This window comes from Brugia malayi, assembly GCF_000002995.4.
Source record: "Brugia malayi strain FR3 genome assembly, contig: Bm_v4_ChrX_scaffold_001, whole genome shotgun sequence".
Taxonomy (NCBI): domain Eukaryota; kingdom Metazoa; phylum Nematoda; class Chromadorea; order Rhabditida; family Onchocercidae; genus Brugia; species Brugia malayi.
In genome coordinates this window covers 5,385,485-5,407,825 of record NW_025062479.1, presented here as the reverse complement: position 1 = coordinate 5,407,825, position 22,341 = coordinate 5,385,485, and the positions used below count along the sequence as shown (strand labels likewise).

At 33.0% G+C, this 22,341-nt stretch overlaps 3 protein-coding genes across 3 annotated transcripts; 1 reads left to right on the top strand and 2 right to left on the bottom strand.

Moving 5' to 3' along the window:
* Window positions 1-1,131: 1,131 nt before the first annotated feature.
* On the top strand, window positions 1,132-5,158 carry Bma-clec-180 (Uncharacterized protein; the record flags this gene model as incomplete). Its single annotated transcript, XM_001899256.1, has 7 exons — window positions 1,132-1,162; window positions 1,239-1,303; window positions 1,968-2,126; window positions 2,374-2,519; window positions 2,605-2,785; window positions 3,292-3,438; window positions 3,809-5,158. 7 exons carry the CDS (start codon window positions 1,132-1,134, stop codon window positions 5,156-5,158), a joined length of 2,079 nt encoding a protein of 692 aa, XP_001899291.1.
* Window positions 5,159-6,152: 994 nt separating this feature from the next.
* On the bottom strand, window positions 6,153-18,013 carry Bma-ced-5 (Uncharacterized protein; the record flags this gene model as incomplete). Its single annotated transcript, XM_043073710.1, has 39 exons — window positions 6,153-6,276; window positions 6,510-6,695; window positions 6,835-6,954; window positions 7,046-7,131; window positions 7,372-7,503; window positions 7,573-7,659; window positions 7,745-7,918; window positions 8,002-8,169; window positions 8,367-8,564; window positions 8,663-8,803; window positions 8,966-9,168; window positions 9,370-9,505; window positions 9,669-9,816; window positions 9,895-9,992; window positions 10,100-10,254; window positions 10,342-10,504; window positions 10,615-10,690; window positions 10,952-11,160; window positions 11,279-11,389; window positions 11,495-11,641; window positions 12,260-12,392; window positions 12,602-12,778; window positions 12,898-13,026; window positions 13,230-13,327; window positions 13,516-13,669; window positions 13,773-13,987; window positions 14,124-14,297; window positions 14,460-14,561; window positions 14,696-14,817; window positions 14,960-15,103; window positions 15,227-15,312; window positions 15,439-15,680; window positions 15,886-15,958; window positions 16,053-16,183; window positions 16,336-16,459; window positions 16,614-16,777; window positions 17,011-17,174; window positions 17,667-17,765; window positions 17,995-18,013. The coding sequence occupies 39 exons, from the start codon at window positions 18,011-18,013 to the stop codon at window positions 6,153-6,155; spliced, it is 5,412 nt and encodes a 1,803-aa protein (XP_042929644.1).
* A 1,518-nt stretch (window positions 18,014-19,531) lies between these two features.
* On the bottom strand, window positions 19,532-20,894 carry Bm11003 (Uncharacterized protein; the record flags this gene model as incomplete). The annotated part of the gene is made up of 4 exons (XM_001899258.1): window positions 19,532-19,673; window positions 19,807-19,924; window positions 20,388-20,576; window positions 20,678-20,894. The coding sequence occupies 4 exons, from the start codon at window positions 20,892-20,894 to the stop codon at window positions 19,532-19,534; spliced, it is 666 nt and encodes a 221-aa protein (XP_001899293.1).
* Window positions 20,895-22,341: the final 1,447 nt, after the last annotated feature.

The following is a 22,341-nucleotide window of genomic DNA, read 5'->3' as shown; positions in this document are numbered from 1 at the left end:
TACTGTTCCTATTATGCATATCACACGTAATAAGCGAAATCTCTAAAACGCAGACATTTCATTTATAGAACTGTAATGTTTCTGAAAGTTTGCTCAACATTACCAAATTGTCAATTCGCGGAAGAGAGAAAAATTTTTGCAACGTATTTATGATCATCAGAAAATTTATGATAAGTACATGAGACAAAATTTAATATAGATCGAAATCTTCTTCTAGATTTTTAAATCGAGAAATAAATACAACTTACGAATTTTTCATAAAACTTCGTCCTAAAAAGCCTCGAGTGCTTGTGTGACAATCAAAATCATAGAATAAATTCATTCGCGAAAATGAAATTCGTTTGATAGTGTACTCTGAACTCCTAAGCAATTTTCAGAAATTTTTTTTTTCACAACATTCCAAAGGGGATGTTCAACTTAAAATAGTAACGATAATAATAATGGAAGTAATGGTAATATTATAGCACGATGGTGCAATGACAGTTTGTACAAAAAGCCCACATAAAAAAATGTGAGGTGAAATTAGAGAAATTAAATTGGGAAATTTATCTGTCGGGTAAAATGGTATATCTGGGTCACGTCGCTGACCTACAACAAGTCACTTATATAATTCGATGAAAACGCAGTCAAAAAGGAATATCCCAATTGCTCCTCGTTCTTACCCCAACTCCGCAAAACAACTTCGGCTGAACCCTTCCATCTCTTCCTTTTCCTTCTTTCCTACTCTTCATCTCTCCCTTACAATTATCTATTGTCCACCCATATTTTTCCCAAGAATATCATCAGAAAATTGTTGAAATTCTAGGTCATCATATAATATTGGTCAAAATTAATAAGTGTAATAGATTCAATATTAATTTCTCTTACAACAAAATTAGAAACTTTCTAAATCTCAAGCTTCAAACTTAAACGGATACTCACCCTTAAGGGAAGAATTAACTATCAAAACCATAAATTGAGTCCCACCAACATAACTGCATAACAGTTTCTACAAGCTTCAGGCGAGTTAAAGCGGAAATTTGTTCGCCAGGTAAAACGGTATATCTCGTTCAAATTTCTACTTTTATACTCTATTGTTTTCTTTACCACAGACTTATTTGTTGTGCTAACCCGGTGCAAAGCTAACCAGCTATGTCCAGATGGTGGTTCGTACGATTAATAGGTATTTACTTCTTATCTTTTAAACAAGTTATTTGACAAAATACCAAATCCTTGCTTTCATGATACTAATATTTCAGTTGCTATTGTCATACTTTTGGCGCAGATTGTTGGTTCACATTCGACGGTAAAAGCGCGGCAAATAGTATGTCTATACAGTCTATTAAACATAAATTAATGGACCAGATTCAATTAACACAAAAATAGGATTAAAAGTTAACTAAAGCATAAAGAGATCCATGAATACCATTAACTGACTTTCCAAACATTTTATTGTTTGCTTTTCAAAATTCTTAACAATGCATTGAAATAAACAGTTTAGTATTGCCATCTCAGTAAAATATGCCAATGCTAAATATTTCCAAACATTTTCTGAGACCTCTACATACAACTAAATTATATTTAGGTACTCATTAATTACCAGATTAAATTTAGGTTACTCATTAATCTCAAGAGATTCTTCGCAAAAATTTCATCAATTATCAAAGCCACTCCTTAGAAAATACCTTAATGTGAATCCTAGCTGAAAATTTTGATATAAAAATCTTCCAAAACTTAAAGAATTTATCAAACCAGTTCTCTATGAGCCGAAAATATTGGTTTTCTTTAAATCTTGATTTCAGTCAAAAACAATGGTAACGTAGAGCTAATGTTATTTGTTAGTAATAAAAAGAAATTCGGACTATAAAACTAAAATTTAATTCATTGAATAAAATGAAAAGTGAAAATGCAATCCTAAACAGATCATACATAGTAATATACTGAATTTGCAAGAAACAAGAGAAACCAATTTCTTATTTAATTTCCAGTTTATTTCGCCAGTTCAAAATTACGGCACTTCCTGGATTGCTGATCCCGAAGGACATCATTACCAATTTCATCTCAGTGAACAATCCTGGAATATAGCTCGAGAAATATGCCTTGCTCTAGCTTCCGATCTCGTTGTTATTAAGAGCTTACAACAGATAGTATGTTCTTTTTTATTCTAACAAACAGTTTATGAAACTACTATAAGAGAAATGAGGACTCATACTGGCCGATCAAAAGTTACTAGCATTAGTTGATAAGCAGAAAAACTATTTCGGAACACTGAAAAAGTATAACAGGGTTGACATGGAGAATCCTATGACATTTGAAATATATGGTTAGCTGAATCACCAGGAATAATTTCTAATAAATTTCTCGAAGCTAAACAATAGTTGGTCCTCATTTCAGAATTGGTTAATATCACATTATCCACTCCGTAATTCAATAATGCCTGAAAGGACCATACAAATCGGACTTGTGCTAGTTGACAAAGAAAATAGTGCTGAAAAGGAGTGGAAATGGGTCGATAATACGCCGCTGAATGCTACCTATTTGTTAGCTATATATAGTGCTACTAAAATTCCAATATAATAGATCAAAATTCGGGATGTAATTCCAAAACTTAGCATTTCAATTTAGAGAGTGGGAAATCTTGGTAAGAAATACTACGGAGAAAGCGCTGGATCCTACAGAACGTGGCCGATGTGCATTGCTGAGCATTGATAACAGGATGTTAAAAGCCATACCCTGTGACCAAAGACCAGATTTCGACTATACCAACCGGTTCATCTGTCAGCGAAATGATGAACAGCATCGCGAGGTTCGTTGTTAGTTCATAATTTGAAACATTATACTCTGATCGTTTAAACGAACGACTGCATTCCAAATATTCTAATAGTTCATAAGGTTTCGTGCTAATGAAGTTACTCAACGTTTAACTGAAGCTTAAATTTTTTAACTGCAATTTTTAACTGAACTCGGTGACCAGCAAAAAAAGATCATGAAATTTGTAAGAAATAACCCTTATCATGCTTATGCTATATTCCTCTACTTCATTAATTTGGAAAAACTCCTATTCAAGACACTCAGCATTCTTCCTAATTTCAGAAAATCCTTCTAAATTTTGAAATTCAGCAGTTTTTCCGCTATACTACCCGTAATTATAGAATATTGTTTAAGAAAATAAAGCTTTCAATACAAATGTTCGGAAAGAACTGATCCCGGCTATTTCGAAGAAGCAATCTAAAGCAACTAAGAAGCCTAATACACCTTTTGACAACTTAATTTTCCAAGAAATTGAAACTGAAAATTTAGAAAACATTCTAGCATGAAAGGAAAAACAATCCGTTTTACGAGTTCTTTGCGCAGTGGATAAGTGAGCTACGCAAGGATACACTAGTAAAATCACAACCACGAACAGTACAACTGCAAGGAGTGAGAACGCAAATTGCGAATGTTCAAGGGAAGGTTGAAGTAAGTGAATTTCCTTTTCGCAAACATATTTGGTCTGAGTGAATCTTTTTATTAGTATTTTTTAGTTTAGTATTTGTACATCTAGCTATTCTCTGTGGTGAAAGAATGGGAATTTATCTGAATTATCGGATGTATACTGTAACACTGAAAATGATACTTATCACCCCAACCTATGCTATTCCTTATCAATCATAGGTCGAAAAGTCAAGATAGAAGGAAATGGTTAAAGTCTTTAACACAATCTGAATTCCTTCTAATGAACAATACATCCTTCCTTTCGAGATAAAATTCTTAAACTGCAATCAGGACAAAATTCTGGGAAAAAAATCTTGAAAATTACGGAAGTTTTTGAATTCCTAATTTACTGCAGGATCTATCACCTATTAGCGGAAAAAAAGAAAATGTCGTCGGCGAAGACAAGGAAGACAGCTTTTCAGGCAGCCAGAAAATTATTGCGGAAAAAACTTTAACAACTGCAGATCCGGATGTCGAAGGAACTGACGTAGATTTTGCCACCAAACAAATGGAAAAAGAGAAGCAAAAAGTAGCAAAAAATGAAACTAGTACTGGAAATAAGCATGAACTCCAATCGAAGAATTTTACCGCAAAACGGAAATCGATAGTGCGTAAGGAAAACATCAAGAACAATGAGGATGTGCCTCTACATAATGGAAAAGAAAATGGTTTAATCAGCTCATTAAATCCACTGAAACAGAAATCCCAACAATCGAGTGAGCTCTGCGATGAAAATGAAACAGCACAAAAAGATTCGCGAACATGGTACGAACAATTCGGTGATATCTTCCGAAATCTAAATTTGTTTCTTAAACAAGAAAAAAGCTCGGACTTGCGCGCACTGCTTGATAATAACGACACTAACAAGACTCTGGTAGAACGCCTCAAGGAGACACTACATGCCAAAAGTAGCAAAGAACCGAGTAAGCATGATGTAATCGAAAACAAACGGGTGTTACAAAAGATGAATGATCAACAACAATTCGATGATAGTATCCACGAAGTACACGATATAAGCAATACACTTGCACATGAAAGTGATATTAACAGCGTTGTTCCATATAAGAAAAATACCGGAATTGTGTTGCAAAAGGTTGACGGAAGACCTGTTATAGATCACACGTATGGTACGGCAAAACTCAATAGAACGGAAATATATAGAAAGGAAGAACTAGCAAAACGGTCGGAAGTTAACGAGGGTGAAATTTATGAACTACTTGGGAAAAAATTGCAAAGTATATTTACCGAACGCATACAAAACGTATCTAATTTGGACAACAATGCAACAATCATGTCAAACGAAATAAGCAAAGACATAAAATCAAATATAAGTGAGGAACAAATAAATCGAAATGAAATCCAAATATACTACGATGTAGCAAATGAGCAAAAACCTGGATCACCTTCACTGCTACCTGCTGATCAACATAATAACATAACAGAAGAGACTGCCAGTGTGCCACGTAATTTTATCAACAATATCCAACAAATAATTAAAAGACCACCAGAATCAAGCAACGAAACTGAAACTCCTCTTGAATTTCTAAATGGTAACATCATCTTGCTCGAGGAACGTAAGGTGGACAGAACTAAAACCAATATAAAATTAGATATTGAAAAAGCTATATCCAATATGAAACAAAATCTAGAAAATGCGAGTGAAGAAATAAGACGTCTTTTCTCAAAATCGCGAAGCTGGTTGTAAGGGTTATATTTTTAAGAAATGGTGAAATAGCATATATTCTCTAGACAAGAACACTATCTCATGTCAAAACAAAACCAAAGTTGTCCGTGCTGTATATTTTGCTAAACAATAAATTAGTTCCACTATCTTCAAACATTCAAAATCAGATTCCCATTTGAACTTCTTAACAATAAAAGATGGCAAGCAACATCAATTCTGAATTCATTTATATAAAAGCACTTCACTGCGTCAAATATGAACAAGAAAACGTCGAACACAACAAAGACATTTCATATTTTACGATCCTCATCAAATTAAAGGAGTTCGAAACTTCGAGATGTGGAAGACAGCAAGAGCAAAGACTAAGTGTATGAGATTAAAAGAGTTGAAATGAAGAAATCTAAGACAAAGAAAATAAGTGCTTGAAATTTCACACCAAATTCTAAGAAAAGATCAGATATATCGAAACATTTATTCTAGACTTATCAGACTAACTTAAACGAATCTGCTGTCTCGAAATAATGAAAAAAAAAAAAAAAATGAATACAAATGTGCGCAGTAAGAAATATTATATATAAAATATAAACTGAATATTTTTTCAAAAATACCCGACAATATATCGCAGTAAGATCAGATGTAAGACATGCGTAAAAAACTTTTTCGAAAAGGCTAACATGAATTAAAATTATGTGTTAATAAGAAACAATTTGAAGTAAGGCATTTTTTAAAGGATTAATTACATCATGGTCACGTACTCACTTTCTTAGAAAATTGAAGCTTATTATTTTATTCACAATCTCAACTGATCTATAACATGACTTCAAAATTTTCCTTTAAATGGACTGGAAGTTTTTTTTTTGCCCTTCATATCCAAACAACGGAGTCACACTGAAATTGATTTTTTTGATTATAAGTGAAGCGTCAAAATCTAAAATTTGTATAAAGACTTAAAATCACGAAAAAAAAAAAAAAAAAATCGATTCGTCCCGAATCCAACTGTAGCAAGTGTTCTAGTTTATATGTTGTGATGAGAAGTTTCCACCGGAAATGAAACGGTATTGAGATGCTGAGGAACCAGAAGTGATCTTTTCGTACATCGCGGAGGTAACGGAGGTGGTACAGTTTGAGTATCAGTGAGTCTGAAGTAGAAATACTTTTTAAACTATTTTAAGCCAGTGAATTTCATACATTCAAACGACGACACTGCATTAAGAGCGTATAAAAAAGCATAATGTGAGTGATAAATGATAATCATTAAACGATGTGTAGCAATAGCAGTCAGCTGCAAAATAAAAAGCTTAAAAATACATTTTTTTTTTTTTTTTGAAATTTGAGAGATATAGCTAATTAAGAAGCTAGTGTATTAATGTACCTCTCGACTGGCTTAACCGATTTAATAGTTGCATCATCTTCTGTTATTTGCAAGGATGACGAGGAGACTGATTTCAACGTATGCTCAAAACGTGTAAAATCAAATGTTGATCGAGAAGTAGAACTATTTTCATTGGAATTGCAGTCAAAACTGCGGTCGGATGACGATGAGATTCGTTTGGCTATTCTGAACAATATCTATTATGATCATGATGTGTTAAACAGTAATTAAGTAGCACAAAATATTTCACGTTTCAATTCCCGATGAAAATTATAATTTGTAACGAAATGTTAACTTATTTATAAGGATTACAAAACTCGCTCACCCATTCTCGAAGGCACTTTTCAAATCTGATTTTAGGCCACTTGATTTCCTAGTAGTTGTTGTCCTTCCACTTTTCGTACCTCCACCACCTCTTTTAAATACACTCATAACAGATGGAGTACTAAAAGATAAAAGTAATACAAAAAATATGACGAAAAAAAGTCATCATTACATATCTACAAAAACCAACGGAAAATTTGAACAATGTCGACCTTGGGATTTCAAAGCTGCTTGCTCTACGTTCATCTCCTTTCTGTTGTGAAAGATGGATGGAGCAACCCGGCGGCAGCTGCGAGGCCTTAATTATAAGGATTAATAGGGATATAATATGACAAACAGAAAATAGCTGTTATTTTTCAGAAAGATGTTCATTCAAAGACATGCTACAGAAAGTCCAAAGGCTCAAAGGTATATAAAATCAAGCAAGCCTTCTGCCCTGAGCTATCTACATTCATTTCTGCTTACTAATCCGTTACACGGATACGCTTGAAACAAATTACATTCAATCATGTAGAGTACAGAATTTCATAAACTTTACCACTTTTCCAAACTGTTTTTCAATGTTTGCTTTATATTCGTAAAAAGAAGCTACAAGGGATTCATGAAACTGGACATTCACTTGATGGTCACGGGAAGCATGCACATATAAGCAAAACTCCAAAATTGGCACCTGAAAGCTAATCAGAGTTGACCACTACAAATACAAGTCTTGGAAATGCAGAAAATTTCAAAAATTAACCTGGTTTCTGATTAATGCCCTCAGCTGATGCACAAGCCCATGTTCTTCTGATGTTAAAATTGAACCACATCGATCAGAAAAAAATATCTGAAGCAAGGAAATTCACACTTGAATTTATGAGGTTTAAAAACGCAAATATAAACAAAAAATAGTTAGAATATTGAAATCAAACTTTATAATTTTTAATTCCCCCTTGTACAAACGCCTGTACGATCCCACGGATTTTGCCTCCCAATGGAACAACTGATTCTAATGGTGTAGAAAGGACCAAATGTGCCATTTCTTCCATTTCTTCATTGTTTTTCCTCATTGTTGCCACAGCTTCCATTAGTGGAGAACACTCAATCTGTGAAAAGAAGTACAGTCATTCACCTATGAAACGTGAAGATTCATCGCACAATAATTAATGTAACTTAAACTTAAACTTACTGGGTCAGAAAAATTTGTAATCTGTGACCAACGTAATATGTTAGGCAATTGTTCTTCGATAGAAACTGATCGCCGAATTACCCACGAGCGCATGATTTCATTATCTTCCAGTTCTGTCCATTTTGTTCCTTTTCGGATTTCCCCTTTATAAAATTCAAATTTTTGTACCTGAAAATCTTAATCAAAGAAATGATTTAGCTCTCAATGAAAAAGCAGAATGGGTCAGACATCAACACTTTACATCACGTGTGATACTATCAAATCAGATGAATAAAAGAACTTCCAAAGTAATGCGATACTGTTACAACAATTATGATCAACAATCATTATAAATCATCCATTTTTGATATAAAGAGATTAAATACCCTATTGTTTTTGAAATACCATCGAATTAAACGATTGCTACATTTTTTTTCCCAGCAGCTTTCAAAAAGAGGTTTCACGGGGAAAATCTGCAAAAATTTGTTGTCGTGCTTTGAAAGATGCGAACATTCATCCATTGTATTAACTAACTGAGCACCGGGAAAGGTTGACAGCATTCGATGCCGAAAGCTGACAATGGCCTAAATGCAAGCAATTCGTTAACGGCAAAGTATGTAAACAATCAGAAATATCCAATAAACCCAAAACTAAAGTACTTAGAAAGCAACTCAAAACTGACTTCGCATTCATTTCCACGATAGATGAATTGCCGATTATTTAAATAACTAGGAAAATTGAGGCCATAAAATCCAACGAAGAAATACGTGCATGCGACTCGTCCTTGTGTACTCACTTTGTGATATAATTCAGCTAGACGTTGCTAAAAGATATGCTTCAGTTTATATAAAATTGTGAAATTAAAAAAGGGAAGTTTCAAATTTCGGAGACTTGAAACTATAACTTTAAAAGATTGAAATGACAAAAGATTAAAAATGAATATTCTGGTACAAAAAAAAAAAAAAAAAAAAAAAAAAGAACTTACGAGAAGGCTTGGTAATTTTTCGTACTCATAATTCTTTTCATATTGAAACGTCAGTTCTTTCAAAATGCCGATAGATTCTTCCCACAATTCTTTTTCATCGAAGAGATTAGCCGCCTCGTTATAAAGTGCTTCTTTGAGCTGGCGCTGAGTACCACATTGCCGATTTAAATGTGCATCCAAAAGAGCGGGTGGCAATTCACACTCTGCCCACTAAATTTGGATTTTATAAGAAATGATGATATGGAAACTAACTTAACTCTTAATTTGGTCTTAATTAAGTTCATTGAGATACTGGTCCAAATAAACACAGTTTAATTTGCCTCCTAAATCACTATTGAATATGAAAATTTAAACTGCTGTTGTACTCGCTATTTAAAATAAAAAGAATGAAATTTCAAAATAACTTATCGACAATGTTTCAGCATGCTTCAGAAGTGTAAAAGCTGCCTCAATTTTATTGTTGCTGAGCATGTGAAGATCATAAAGCTTATAAACATAGTTGATATAAAGGTCATCATGACCAATAAGTTTATAAAACTTCTGAAATTTTAAAAATTTGAAATAAAAGAACAGATATTTTAACTCATCAAACTGCAGGATTTTCAAATGTAAAAAGTCATATGAAATTTTATTAAAAAAAAAAAAAAGAATAAACGAACAAAACAAAACAAAAAATCGAAAAAAGAAAAGAAAAAAAACTAACCAACAATTCAACAGTTCGATCCATTCCGTTTTCTATACAGTAACCATTTGTTCGTACTTCACGATATTCAAAAAGATGTTGTAGAAGAGTATCAACTAAAGCCACAAATTTGCAACCTTCTACAACAAGATCCGTATCTGAACGGCTCCTGAAAGTCTTGAGACGATTCCAATATCCTGGATGGTTTCTGCAAAGTTTTCCTCTGAAACTAGAAAATGATACTCACATATCCATCATGATATTATGCAGTTGCTCCTTGAATTTTTGTCCACCACAGTCCTCATCAACCAGACAATCCAGCTGCATTATAGTCTCGTTTGCAAACTATAATATGATTCTTCAGTGGAACAATACCGTGAAAAAAGGTAATAAATGACAATGTGTAAAAACTATATCAAATTTTATCAGATAGAAAATTAGAAAAACTCTACTTTGGAGAAACTGCGCAGTGGTGATAAATGGAATTCACATTGAAGCATATCGAAAAATATAGGTATAATAGTTTCACGTACAACATCATCGTCAATCAGAGCCACTCGAAGATAAGAACCAATCATAGACGGTACAAACAGAATCTTTTGGGCCACTGTAAAATACGACAGAGTATTCTTCATTTAATATAAATATTAAATAGTTAAACATGTATAGAAGTGTTCAAATCGATATGCCTAACTCGATAATCTAAACCACATAGAGCGCAAATCCGCAACTGCTATTCTTCTCAAATCCGGCTGGCATGATAGAAGTCGCAACCGCCTTTCACTAACTGATGAACCCAGCTGAAGAGCTTTTTGTGTGCAAAAAGTGACCATCGTCAGCATGTATTCTCTCCAAAGCTAAATAAGAAACATCAAGAGTTCAAGAACTGTAAAAAAAATGAAACAAGAAGAAAATAAATTACAAACAAATTGCATATATGCAAACGATGATGGAAAATTGAACAAACTTCAGCATTGAACTGATCGTCATGAAAGTGTTCAACAATTGTCGACATGATAAATTTCATTGTTTTCAAAATCATTCTGAGAAAAAATGATAAAATGTAGAAATCCATAAAAGAACTCAAAAAAACATATCTTTAAGAAAGTAGCAAATTTTGTCGACTTATGCTCACCCAACCCATTTTGGAGAAATATCTTACGTTGATTGTCGTGCCTACCGCTGAGACAATATTTTTTAGAAGTCAAAACGTGTTAAAAATCTTGAAATACGGCAAGATAATCCATTGCAATTTATCATTTTTCCTTTAGTAAATAAACTTCGTATCTTAAAATCTTCTAAACGAAAGGAAACCATGCCTATCCTGCAATAGTATCATCTGGAACCATGAACAAGGGAATGGTGACTTGTTGATGAGATCACGAAACAAATGAACAAGTTCCATCAATAAATCATGTTTATCAATATAGGTAGCGTGACTTTCCAGGTACATTTTATACATCTGTGCCGACAGTTTGCTGAGGACTAGAATTGTAAGCGCGCAAAACACAGACTGAAATAATATAAGTTTTTCAGCAAATATAAAAAATTGTTGGAAATTTCTTAACTTATTAAATTTGGGCTGGATTTTTAAAGTAAAAGAAAATTGTAAATTATTTCAGCATACATACAGCAGAATATTTTGCATTGATCAAAACGATTGTCGTTTGAATTATGGTACGAAATGATTTCCATACAATGAGATAAAGTTCATCTTCACTTCCTTGTTCATGAATAGGATCCTTAAAAAGTAACGCAAAATGAAGAGTACGGAGAAATTTTCTGAACTTCTTGCATGAATATTATGGACTAAATAAGATTCTCAATTTCAAATGAATTTAATAGACCGTGGAGCAAAAGAGGCGTTCAATGATATAAAACATTATATCGGCACTCGCCGAAATACATTCTTCCATCTTGGACTGATCACACACAACGTCTTGCAAATGGACGAAGTCAGAAGTCTCGAGTTCTTCCACCACTTTTTCAATGACCTAGAAAACCACAATAATAACACGGTAAATTAATAAAACTATGGAAGATGACATGTTTGTATGTGTGTGTGTGTGTGTGCATGTAGTGTATATTCAAATAACAACAACTTAGGTGATAGCTTTATGATGAGGAAAACTGCTCAACAACGAAGATAAGTTTAAAATCGTAGAATTAATGACAATCAGAATACGGTGTTATGTACATAACACACTGTATTGCGATCACATAATCACGAGATAATTAGCATATAAAATAATTCTATTTCGGATAATATAATCAACACATATTAACAAATGAAGAAATTGAATGCAATTAGTAATTCCAAAATTATATTCAGTATTCTCAAGGTTAACGTCGATATTCTTAACACTGGACTAAAAAGAACAATTATTGATCAATAATACTTCCGATGAGAATAATAATGTGCAATAGCGTTTAAAATCTATTCTTCAGTAAATTGTGAAATAATATCAGAGGTTTTTTCATACCCAGGACAAGCAGGTAATCAAGAAGAAAATAATATGGCATACAAGTGATCATACTTCTTTAGTCAGTCAGGGATGTGAAATTGAGAGAATGCAGAAGACACTAAGGTACCGAAAAAAATTATTAGTAACCTTCGGCAATAGCTTCTTTCGGTTTATTTCTTGGATGAAGTAATCTGTTTGCACTATGTCCTTAAGAAAATTTAAACGGCACCTTGAACTTATGTTTTCACCAAGATGATCCATTAATCGTGCCAGAAAATCCCTTAAATTAATAATATTATGTTAACCAAATAATCACATTCCGTGAACCTTTCTCAGACAGAGTTACCATTGCAAATCTCGAGGCAAGTTAGAAGTTTTGGTGGATTTAAGACCAAAAGGAGCACTCGAAATGCATATCTGAATAATACAAAACTTAACGGAGAAACTTTTTCCGTAATACATCCATTTATTATCAATTTAAAAGTTTACGTGAGATCACTGTTGTTATAAACACCATAGTATGCAAGATGTGGAATAACTGCTGGTATATGTTTCAACGCCATATTTTGACAAGTCATACGTACTCGTTTATTTTGCATAAATACGATAAATGCTTCCAGCAGTTCACTGATCAAAAGTTGAAAATTATTTGACATCATACCAAGTCTATAAATTTAAACTTAGTAAAATCTTCAAACAAGCCTGAAACAAGCCTGATATTTTAAATATTTGAATTTTTCATACTTTCATTAAATATATCCTTTTTTACAAAACTGAGAAGCTACCTGTCACTGCATAATTTTGATCTAACAGCCAATCTGATAAGGGTGCCAAGACTTTTCATCGTATTCAGTGATCTTTCATGTGTATCCTCTGCATTTTCAATTCTTTCACGAAGAACTGGTAACAACTTTCTAAACAAAAAATCCTCGTCATATTTAATTTTATTCTAAATGTTCCCACTCGATCTCAAAACACTTTGTTGAAGAACGGTGGTTAGTACTAAATTAACCAAAATTCTTACTAAAAAAATATTATAAAACTGAAGTCGATAATGAGGATAACAAATATTTCATATCTTCACTATTTTAAATTTTGCTGATAGTTTAGTACATACAAAAATGCTACAGTGGAATGAAAATTCTCCACATATTTGTCAAGTACTGGACGGAAATTCTTGTACCGCTCCTCATTTACCAATTGCACTAGAGTGACCTAGAAAAGAAATATGCATTACCAGGTGAAAACAAAAGTACTTCAATGTTCCATGGAAAATACAAGGAATTAAAAAACAAAATATTGAAAATAAAGTTTATAAAATGGTGCAAAAACCTACCATCAAACACTTACAAAGCTGATTCAAGATTTTAGTTCACTGAAATAAAGAAAGAGAAAAAACTTACTAAATCATCAAAAACCAAGCCATCGTAATCTGGGTAATGATCTAAAATTTCAAAAAGAGCGTCGCAAAAGTTCGCAATGAATTTTACCAATTCTTCACCAACTGATAGAAATTTTGGCCTCGAAATTTCTTCTAGCCTTTCTTTTAAGTTGCTTCTGGAAAAATAACTATAACAACAGTCAATACATGTTAATAATAGAAATATTTCCACTTCAAAATTCTAAATTTAATATTGACCCATAAGAATACCCTACAAACCTGTTTTGTTTCCATCTAAGTATATCCAACAAACTCTTGCTATGAGTTAACGTTGTCGAGCAAGTTACTGTTTCAATGGTTAGAAAATTCTTTTCGCAGTAAATGAAGGTTGTTGTTTGGGGTCTTAACTGAGAATGAGAAGCTTTAAGCTCTCCTCGTGTGGCAGGCAACCGAGTATAACTGGTGTCACTGTCGTCAAAACGTCCCGTTTCAACCTAAATTTCTTTTTTTTTTTTAAAAAAAGATGGTTGGAATAAATTTCAGTAGAAAATGTGGAAAATATTAATAAAACTTTTATTCATTAGAAAATGATATAAACATAATTCATGAAAACACAGGTTATACAATAACCTTGTAAATTAGTAATTCATGCAAACCATCCCTGATCAACGTTGCATCTTCCATAATGCGCACAAATGACAATGCGAAAGGTCCTTTTTCTTGCTTAGTTTTATCAGATGTCTTTTTGTGATGAAAAGTCATTCGAAGATGTATATTTTGGTCAATATTCTCCGGAATCTGTACCTATGACGAACAGAAATGACAAATATGTCGTACTGTATTTATAAGAAGTTGTCCTCAGCGTAAAATTGATTATCATAAGCCGATTTGGCATTATATGCAATAAATCAAATTTTCTCTAAATTAGCACCTAATAAATATTCACAAAATTATATCCCAATTTACTTTGATAGATTCGTTCCACTTTGGTTTGTCATCATGATAAAAAACCAGACTTTGGTATGTTGTGCTCCAACGTATCCCGTCTGCAGTGATCACAACGATACTCTAAACAATGATAAATTTTTGGTACTAAGTATAACACGCAAATTACACCTCGTGATGAAAAGAAATTTCTTTTATTCATTACAGGTTTTGTATCGCCAACTTACTTTAATCAGCTACAAATGTTTGAAAATTACATTTTCAACTATTCCTTTTGCATCAACGACTGTTATTCGTACTTCAATATTTTTGTCGGACCCTTTACCACCATGTAAATCACCTTGTAGCAATGTAACATACAAATCATTTCGAATATCATCTGTAGTTAATATTTTAACACCTTAAAATTACAATTCAATACATTGTGGAGCTAAGTACTTACATTTGGACTATCTGAAACTGAAAAACCAAAGAAAACGCAACCTATAATATCAATTAGAAAAACGAATAAAACTTTACACCTGCCGAAATAACATCTGCAAACGATAATCTTCTCAACTCGAATGGTGGATTACTTGAAAAAATCTGAGGATATATCTTTTTAATTTGGATCAGAGAACCAAGAAGGACTTCTGTTGAAATCATTAGCTGCGCTCGTCCAAACGCTAAAATTCGGTCAAAAATTGCTGGTATGATGCAAGTTAATTTATAGAATTCAAACAGTTCCACGCAGTCACATTATTCTTTTCAAGATGCTGTATTCAAAGAAATAAAAATGTATTCTTTACCAGATATTTCTCCGCCAACTGCTCTTACGGAATTGCTGGTCCTCGTAGTACTTGCTCGAGCTATTAGCTGCTCCAAGCTGTCATCACTGTAAAATATTTTAAAATGCTATGAACACTGGGAGAGACCTTCTGCATGCTTAGTTTTATTATCATATGAGGAGAGGCTACTATCACAGTAAGAACATGAAATTTTGCTTCGCAAAAAACATTACCGATTTAAAGAAATGATATGCTCAGTAGAACCATGAGATTCGCCTATAACATTTGACAGATCCAGTACTGCAGCAGCATATGGTTGTCGAGGCCAAAGATGAGAAGGACCGGGGTCAACATACTTCTTCAAAGTTGAGGACGTCTGTTCAATTGGAGCAATTCGTGCGACCCTAATACACAAAAGAAGGCGATGGGCTTCCGCTGATGATGAAGAAGACGGATATTCATTTGAACCGAGATCCTATGAAAAAATTCAAAATATTATCTGCATGTTATAGACCATCAATACACTGAACTATCATGAACTTTTTGTCACATCAGATATAATATTATAGAATATTTTTAAAATCTAAAAAACAAAACCATAATTGAATTTTATATGATCTTGTTGTTGGACAACAATAAACATCAACAAAAAAATTAACGTCAACAAAGATGAAACTTACAGTGAATAGGACTTTACTATTGCGATTCGTCAAATTACCCGTAGAGAAACTCCAATAAAATACGAAATTTTCGCTGCAATTATTGAATGAATTGACAACAGTAGAACGATTTTTATGACTTTTCTTTTCAGAAACTATATAGTAAATACAGTTGTACGATAACATACGATATAAACTTCTTTTCGGCAGTATCATATAAGGATAATGTGAATTCGCACTCCGCTCTCGAGTCAACCGTTGCGGAAAGAGCATGGACCAGCAGAGAAAAAGCAATCACTCCAGGTATATCATTAGGTTTCTGAATGATAAAAATAGAAGCTACACTTGCTCCCACCGACTATAAATCGAAATTTTTAAAAATATTTCTAAAATTAAATCTAGAAAAAAAGAATCACTTTGTATGATAAGTAATGTGAACTATTTTTCAATTCACATGGAATCATAACATACAGAATCGTTTAGAATCCTACTGGAAGCATCTACATGAGCACGGTATACTTGCACCACTGATGTTGTGTCGTTATCTATCTTCCTACCCATATCATCTCTGATAAGCAGATCAAGACCTAACCACCTACAATCACAGAAGCATGTTGCTAGCAATTAAAAAAGGTCGAACAATACTTTGGATATAAACCATATTGCATATTGCAAGAACTAAAAAAAGATCGAGAAAAAGCGTGACCATCAATCAACAAAATTGGAAACCAACATTACAATTAACTTACTGATTGCCCAGATCGATTTTCCTAGCTAATTCTGACCTCATTTCACGCAGTTCTTCAATGGGAACATTACCCGAAAGTATTTTTTTGCGCATTACCATTAGATCCTCCATGTACACTAGCACCTCATCCTGACATTCCATTCTTGCCTGATGACAGTAAGTATTCTGGAATTTACGAATATTTTACAAGTTTCAAATATGAAGCAAAAGTTTGACTGGTTTTAAACAGTTATGAAAACTTATAACGAAATGACTTAAACCGATTTAAATGGTTCCACTTCTAAGTTAGTTTTTTGAAAGTAATCTATCAGTACTTAAAATTGCATAATATTTAATGAACGGTAGTGCTATAAATAAGGTATGATTTAAACATAACAAGCTACGAAAACATATCACACCTTAATTGTGTTCCACCACTCACTGAGAATATCAGTGAGCTCTTTAACAATCTCAACTGCTTCATTGGATATAAATGGTGCCGATTCATTAAATGATATTACTGCATTACTCGGGAATATTCCAAATTTGTTTCCGTTATCCAGACTGCTGCCATAGGACCAATCTGTAATTGATTACATAAATAGCATAGGAGAGAATATACTCAACAGAAAAAAACAATTCTACAAGTAAGAATATTTACTACAGAAATAGTCCAAACAATTACAAATTTGAACACTTAAAGTTTTAATTTAAAATGTATTAATGAGAAAATGACAGCCACATAAACTTCGTATATGTTGCTTATTATTATTAGAAGTACGATTATTGTTATTATTCGTACTATTCTATTCATGGAATAAAAAAAATGGAACTTTAAATAAGTCTTGAATGCAAATATAGAAATGTTAATAACAGTAATTGATTACATAAATATCTGTAATTGATTACATAAATATAAATATCTGTAATTGATTATAAGTATATATAGAAATGTTAATAACAGGAAAACTGAAACTGATACTACTGGGCAATAATTCAAACCGTATTTCCCTATCCATTTCACCTAAGCTGTACTAACCCACCTGAACAAACTTAAAGTTAAAAACGTACTTACCATCGCAACTGCATGCAACATTTACTTTTTCGCCAATATGCAAAGGAAGGAATGGATAGGTTAGAGGGGAAGGACCATTCCAAGAAAAGTTACATCGCGCTGAAAATGAATCAGTTATGAGAAAAACCGAGTACTCTCCTGCTAGTGCTTAAATGTGCCTCACTCCCTCATTCCGTATGAGCCTTCCGGCCAACACTCTATTGCGATATATTTTACCTCCAAAATGGAAGTTCTTAAACTCTAGTGGAACATTCAAACAAAAAGAATTCCAAAATTTTTGGTGAAACATTCGAAATTCTCACGACTTTCAATGCTTCCAATAACTAACCAATTTTCTTTTCCAGCATAGTAATCTTCGGACACTTCGAATCACTTCGTCGTAACAACAACAACCTTTTCAGCGGACATTTTACTGCCAGAAGAAAAGCTCATTACTAATCGTTCAGTTAAAATACCGATGATATCATTGTTCCCGACAGTATTATTTTGTCAGATTCAATTAACACTGTTTTGAAACTAATGAGAAAAATGAATATATAGTGAAGAAAGGAAATCTGCAAGTGTTCATATGAAATCCTAGGAATCCTGATCCACAAATTTCATCATTAGAAAATGTCTGATAGAATGATAAAAAGAGGAATAGTGAATTAGACCCACAAATGGGAAATAGAGTATTAAATGAAACTATAATTAAACGAAGAAAACTGCTAGAAACTATCAGATAGATACACGAACGCATTTGCTGACCGTTACTAAGAGGCAAAAGATCCTTCCAGGCTTCACCATTTTCTGTTGCAGCTGTTGGTCAGTGGTCAAAGTGCTGCGACTTTAGACCATTTAGCGCCAAAGCATTCAGAAGTTATAGAGTAAGTTAAAGTGAGAAACAATACAACATTAAACTTATTAAGTAGTAGTAAATCACTTTTGTTTGTAAATAATAAAACGTTAGTAAAAATTAGATTGTAGATGTCAGTTACTGAACAATGTCAAGAAGAGCCAACTGTGATGGTTTCTTGAAATCAGAGGGAAAAATAACATAACAAGGATCTTTGATATCACCAGGATTGTCTAGCATTTCGTTGTAGAGCGATAATTGTCCAAATTAAAACTACTGAATTACGTGCGAATATGTTGTTCAATCTATCCATTAATTAGGTTCGATGATTTTTTTACATAAACCATACGATTTATAATTATTAAGAGCTACTTGTAAAGGTCAAGAACGAGTTATAAAGTGGATAGATCTGGAGGGACCACTAGTTAAACACTCGAAGGAATAATGGCAAAGAATTTTGGGTATAATAAGCAAATCCATGTGACGTACAAAAACTCTGTGAAAGTATAGGGAAGTATAACTAATCCCTTCGGTTGCAGAATGAAATCCATTTCATCATGGTTATTAACTCTAAATTGCATCGCGTGATGCATCTGCATGATTCACCATCAGTAGTTGCTGGTCATATGATCTTATGAGAAATTTCATTTTGTTCGCATCTTATGGTTTACCTTTGAATGATTGGAGGCTCTATATTTATTGTAAAAATTTCATATTCATCTTTTCGTAAGTTCCCATGTGTTATGTTAACTATAATCTCAGTTTTGTAACAACGTTGCAAAGATAATAAGCTTTTACCTTCGGTCTCAGCTATTACTTCTAGACTTTCTGAGAGAAAGCTTGCAACAATGTTTTGGAAATAAAGACTTCAACTGTTTTTTCCCTCTGCTTTTTATCACCCGAGAGCAGAGATTGTGCAGTAGGTTTGTACAGAAGTTATTATAATTTTAATTGACAAACAAAAGTTGAGAAAGCGGAATATCAACTGGAACAAACTTTTATCCTCATTAAAGAAAGGACATAAAACATATTAGTACATAAAGACAGTATGATCCACACGTAACTGCTTCTCTCTTTCACTGCTTCGTTTGTTTGATGTTCCGTAAACCAGTAAACATGGGATGAGCAAAAGTACCAGTGCAGTTGTGACAAAGTAGAATGAAAAACTGAGCCTGGAACCAAACCTGTTCGAAATGAACACAAACGATAAATGGAACGTATGTATTATTTAAGACTTGAATCAATATCACACGATTATTCGGAAAAATAAGATGCTAAGACTTTAGAATTCAAGCAAGCAATGACCTTGTACGATTCTCCGTTGAAAATCCACTACTAATGTGTTCACTTAGTAAAACATTGTTTTGAATTGTTGTCACATATTGTACCAGGAAAATTATCAACGCTGATGAATATGACATCGCTGTAAGGACAAAAAAAAAAAAAAAAAAAAATGAATTTAGAATGGTAAAGATAATTGTTTGCTAGAACAGTAATTGGAATGGTTGGAGGAACAGAAGATTAGTTAATTGGAGCTGCAACTATTAGGATGAAATTCGGACTTCTCCTTTTAGAGGAAAAAGGGACTTTACATCTATTGATAAGAAAAAATGAGCTGGAAAGAGAAAACTAGCTGGCCTTTGCAAAATATACGTACAATTACGGGAAATGATGGACTTAAAAATTGGAATAAGTAATCTGAAACGAAGAAGTGCGTGACAACAGCGGGAATATCGTATTGACCTTGGTGAGTCTCAGTATGGAATATCTATGAAAAATCGAATTTTCATACGCCTCCAAATCTCCATATTTGAAATTCGAAAGAAATTCGGTAACTACTGTATACAACAAACCAAAAACAAATTTATTAGAAAATTTTGATGCACCAGTAAGAATGCTCCATAGATAAATTCCTTTCGGCCCGACAATAGTATCGGTTTCTCTAGCGACGGTGTTCAAAAGTGCGACCACTGCACCCACTACATTCCATAAAATTCCAATTGCCAAGGAAAATAGAATAAATACCCATGAGACTTTAGGAACGAAACCTACTCTATCGTGTAATTCTTCGTAAACTGAAAAAAAGTAACTACATTTTAATAAAAAAAGAAAATCAGAAAAAACTTTTATATCTGTGACTCTGCTTTTTAGATATTGGCTGATGCTAAAATGTTACCTGAAAAAGACTTATGACGTGGACCAAGCCCCCAATCTAGCTGTCGGCTGCCTTTAAAAAGACCCAAATTCACATAGTTATTTACAGAGTTAAATTTCCTATTGATAGGCCTACTTTCGGACCAGTAATCAGTAAATAAAGCTGCGGCAATCAAAGATAGGACGGCTATGAAAATGATCAGTGAAATGAACATTGATAATCGTCGTCGACTGTTCATTCTTCTTCAGAAGTATAAGCTATTTTAACAATTACTGGAATTACAGATACGACCTTAATTGTAAGACTTTTCCGCCACATACAATATCACGAAATCAAATTGAAAGAATTGCAGTCTTTAAACAATAATCCAAATAACTAAAATTTTAGATATTATGAGTCCTTTTTCGCGAAGTATTCATATGTCATTTCAGCTGTTAAATTGGAATTTTGTTTGTAGCATTCAGCAAACTACTTAAAGGCGTAACTTTTTTGTTGCCCCAGTAGAGAACCATACTCTTCGAACAGTTTTAAAAATTTGAGAAAATAAATAAAATCAATCAATTATATGATGAGATTATGGTTATGATGAAAAAACAAATGCCAAAAAACAAAAAAACAAATGCCAAGCAGAGCATTATCACGAATCTTTTTCTATTAATGAGCAAGGATTGTCATGAAATTTTAACAAACTGCTCGGAAGATTGACGCTATGGTGAGGTGAACAAGAGAGGAAGACGGAGACAAAGGTTGTTGTCCTTTTTCGAGTTCCTCTTATCATTAATTAAAATACACACCAATCGCCACTGTCATTTTCTCATTACACTTCTTGTACATGAAAGAGTTATCGTTTATGTATGAAAATCAAGTAGATTTAAATGAACTATTTTCGTTTTAACTCTGATTTCAAAGATTTTGAAAATTTTACCACAAAACCTTGTTTTTGTTCCTTAATTTTCATCAGTAACCAGTAAATTCCTAACAAGACTGAATGCACATTCCTTAAAAACTTTTGGATTTTGTCACTACTGAAAGTTTCATGTTGCATGGGCGGCACGAATTAAATTAAAGACCCTGAATTAGACAATCTAGAAAGGCCAAAACTGTCCGTAAAAATGGATAGTGAGTGATGCATAATCCTGGATTAAATGACAATCAACCTTGAATTTGCTCAAAATAGATTCAAGTGATTATTGCTTAAAAATAAATTGGAAAATTATTTAAAAAACAAAAAGGAAAAAAAAAAGCAAAAACAAACTCTGTTCAGTTGGAATCCGCAGTGATTAAGCCAGGTGTTGGAAAACTCTATTAAGGATCGCCATGTCAGTGAAATACCGTATGTTCATGTAAGATGTGAAAGGCATTCGTTAAAGTAATTTTTTTAACTTACATTACAGCATTCATATTTGAGTGCAAATGAAATATGACAGCAAAAAAATAGGCAGTGTTTACAAGTTTAGAAGGAATAAATACTGTTTGGGAACAATGAAGTATTATGATTGAACAAATGAACAAATGGTAGGCAGCATTTGTAGGAATGAGTACTATTCTGATATGATAACTAAATTTAGTGTTATGTATTTCAAGTGTATAGTTCACTTTTGTTAACTACTATTTAGAGTAATTCGGTTACGTACATTAATATAATTCTGTCTGTTATTGACATCCTTCTATTCCATCTCCGCAAC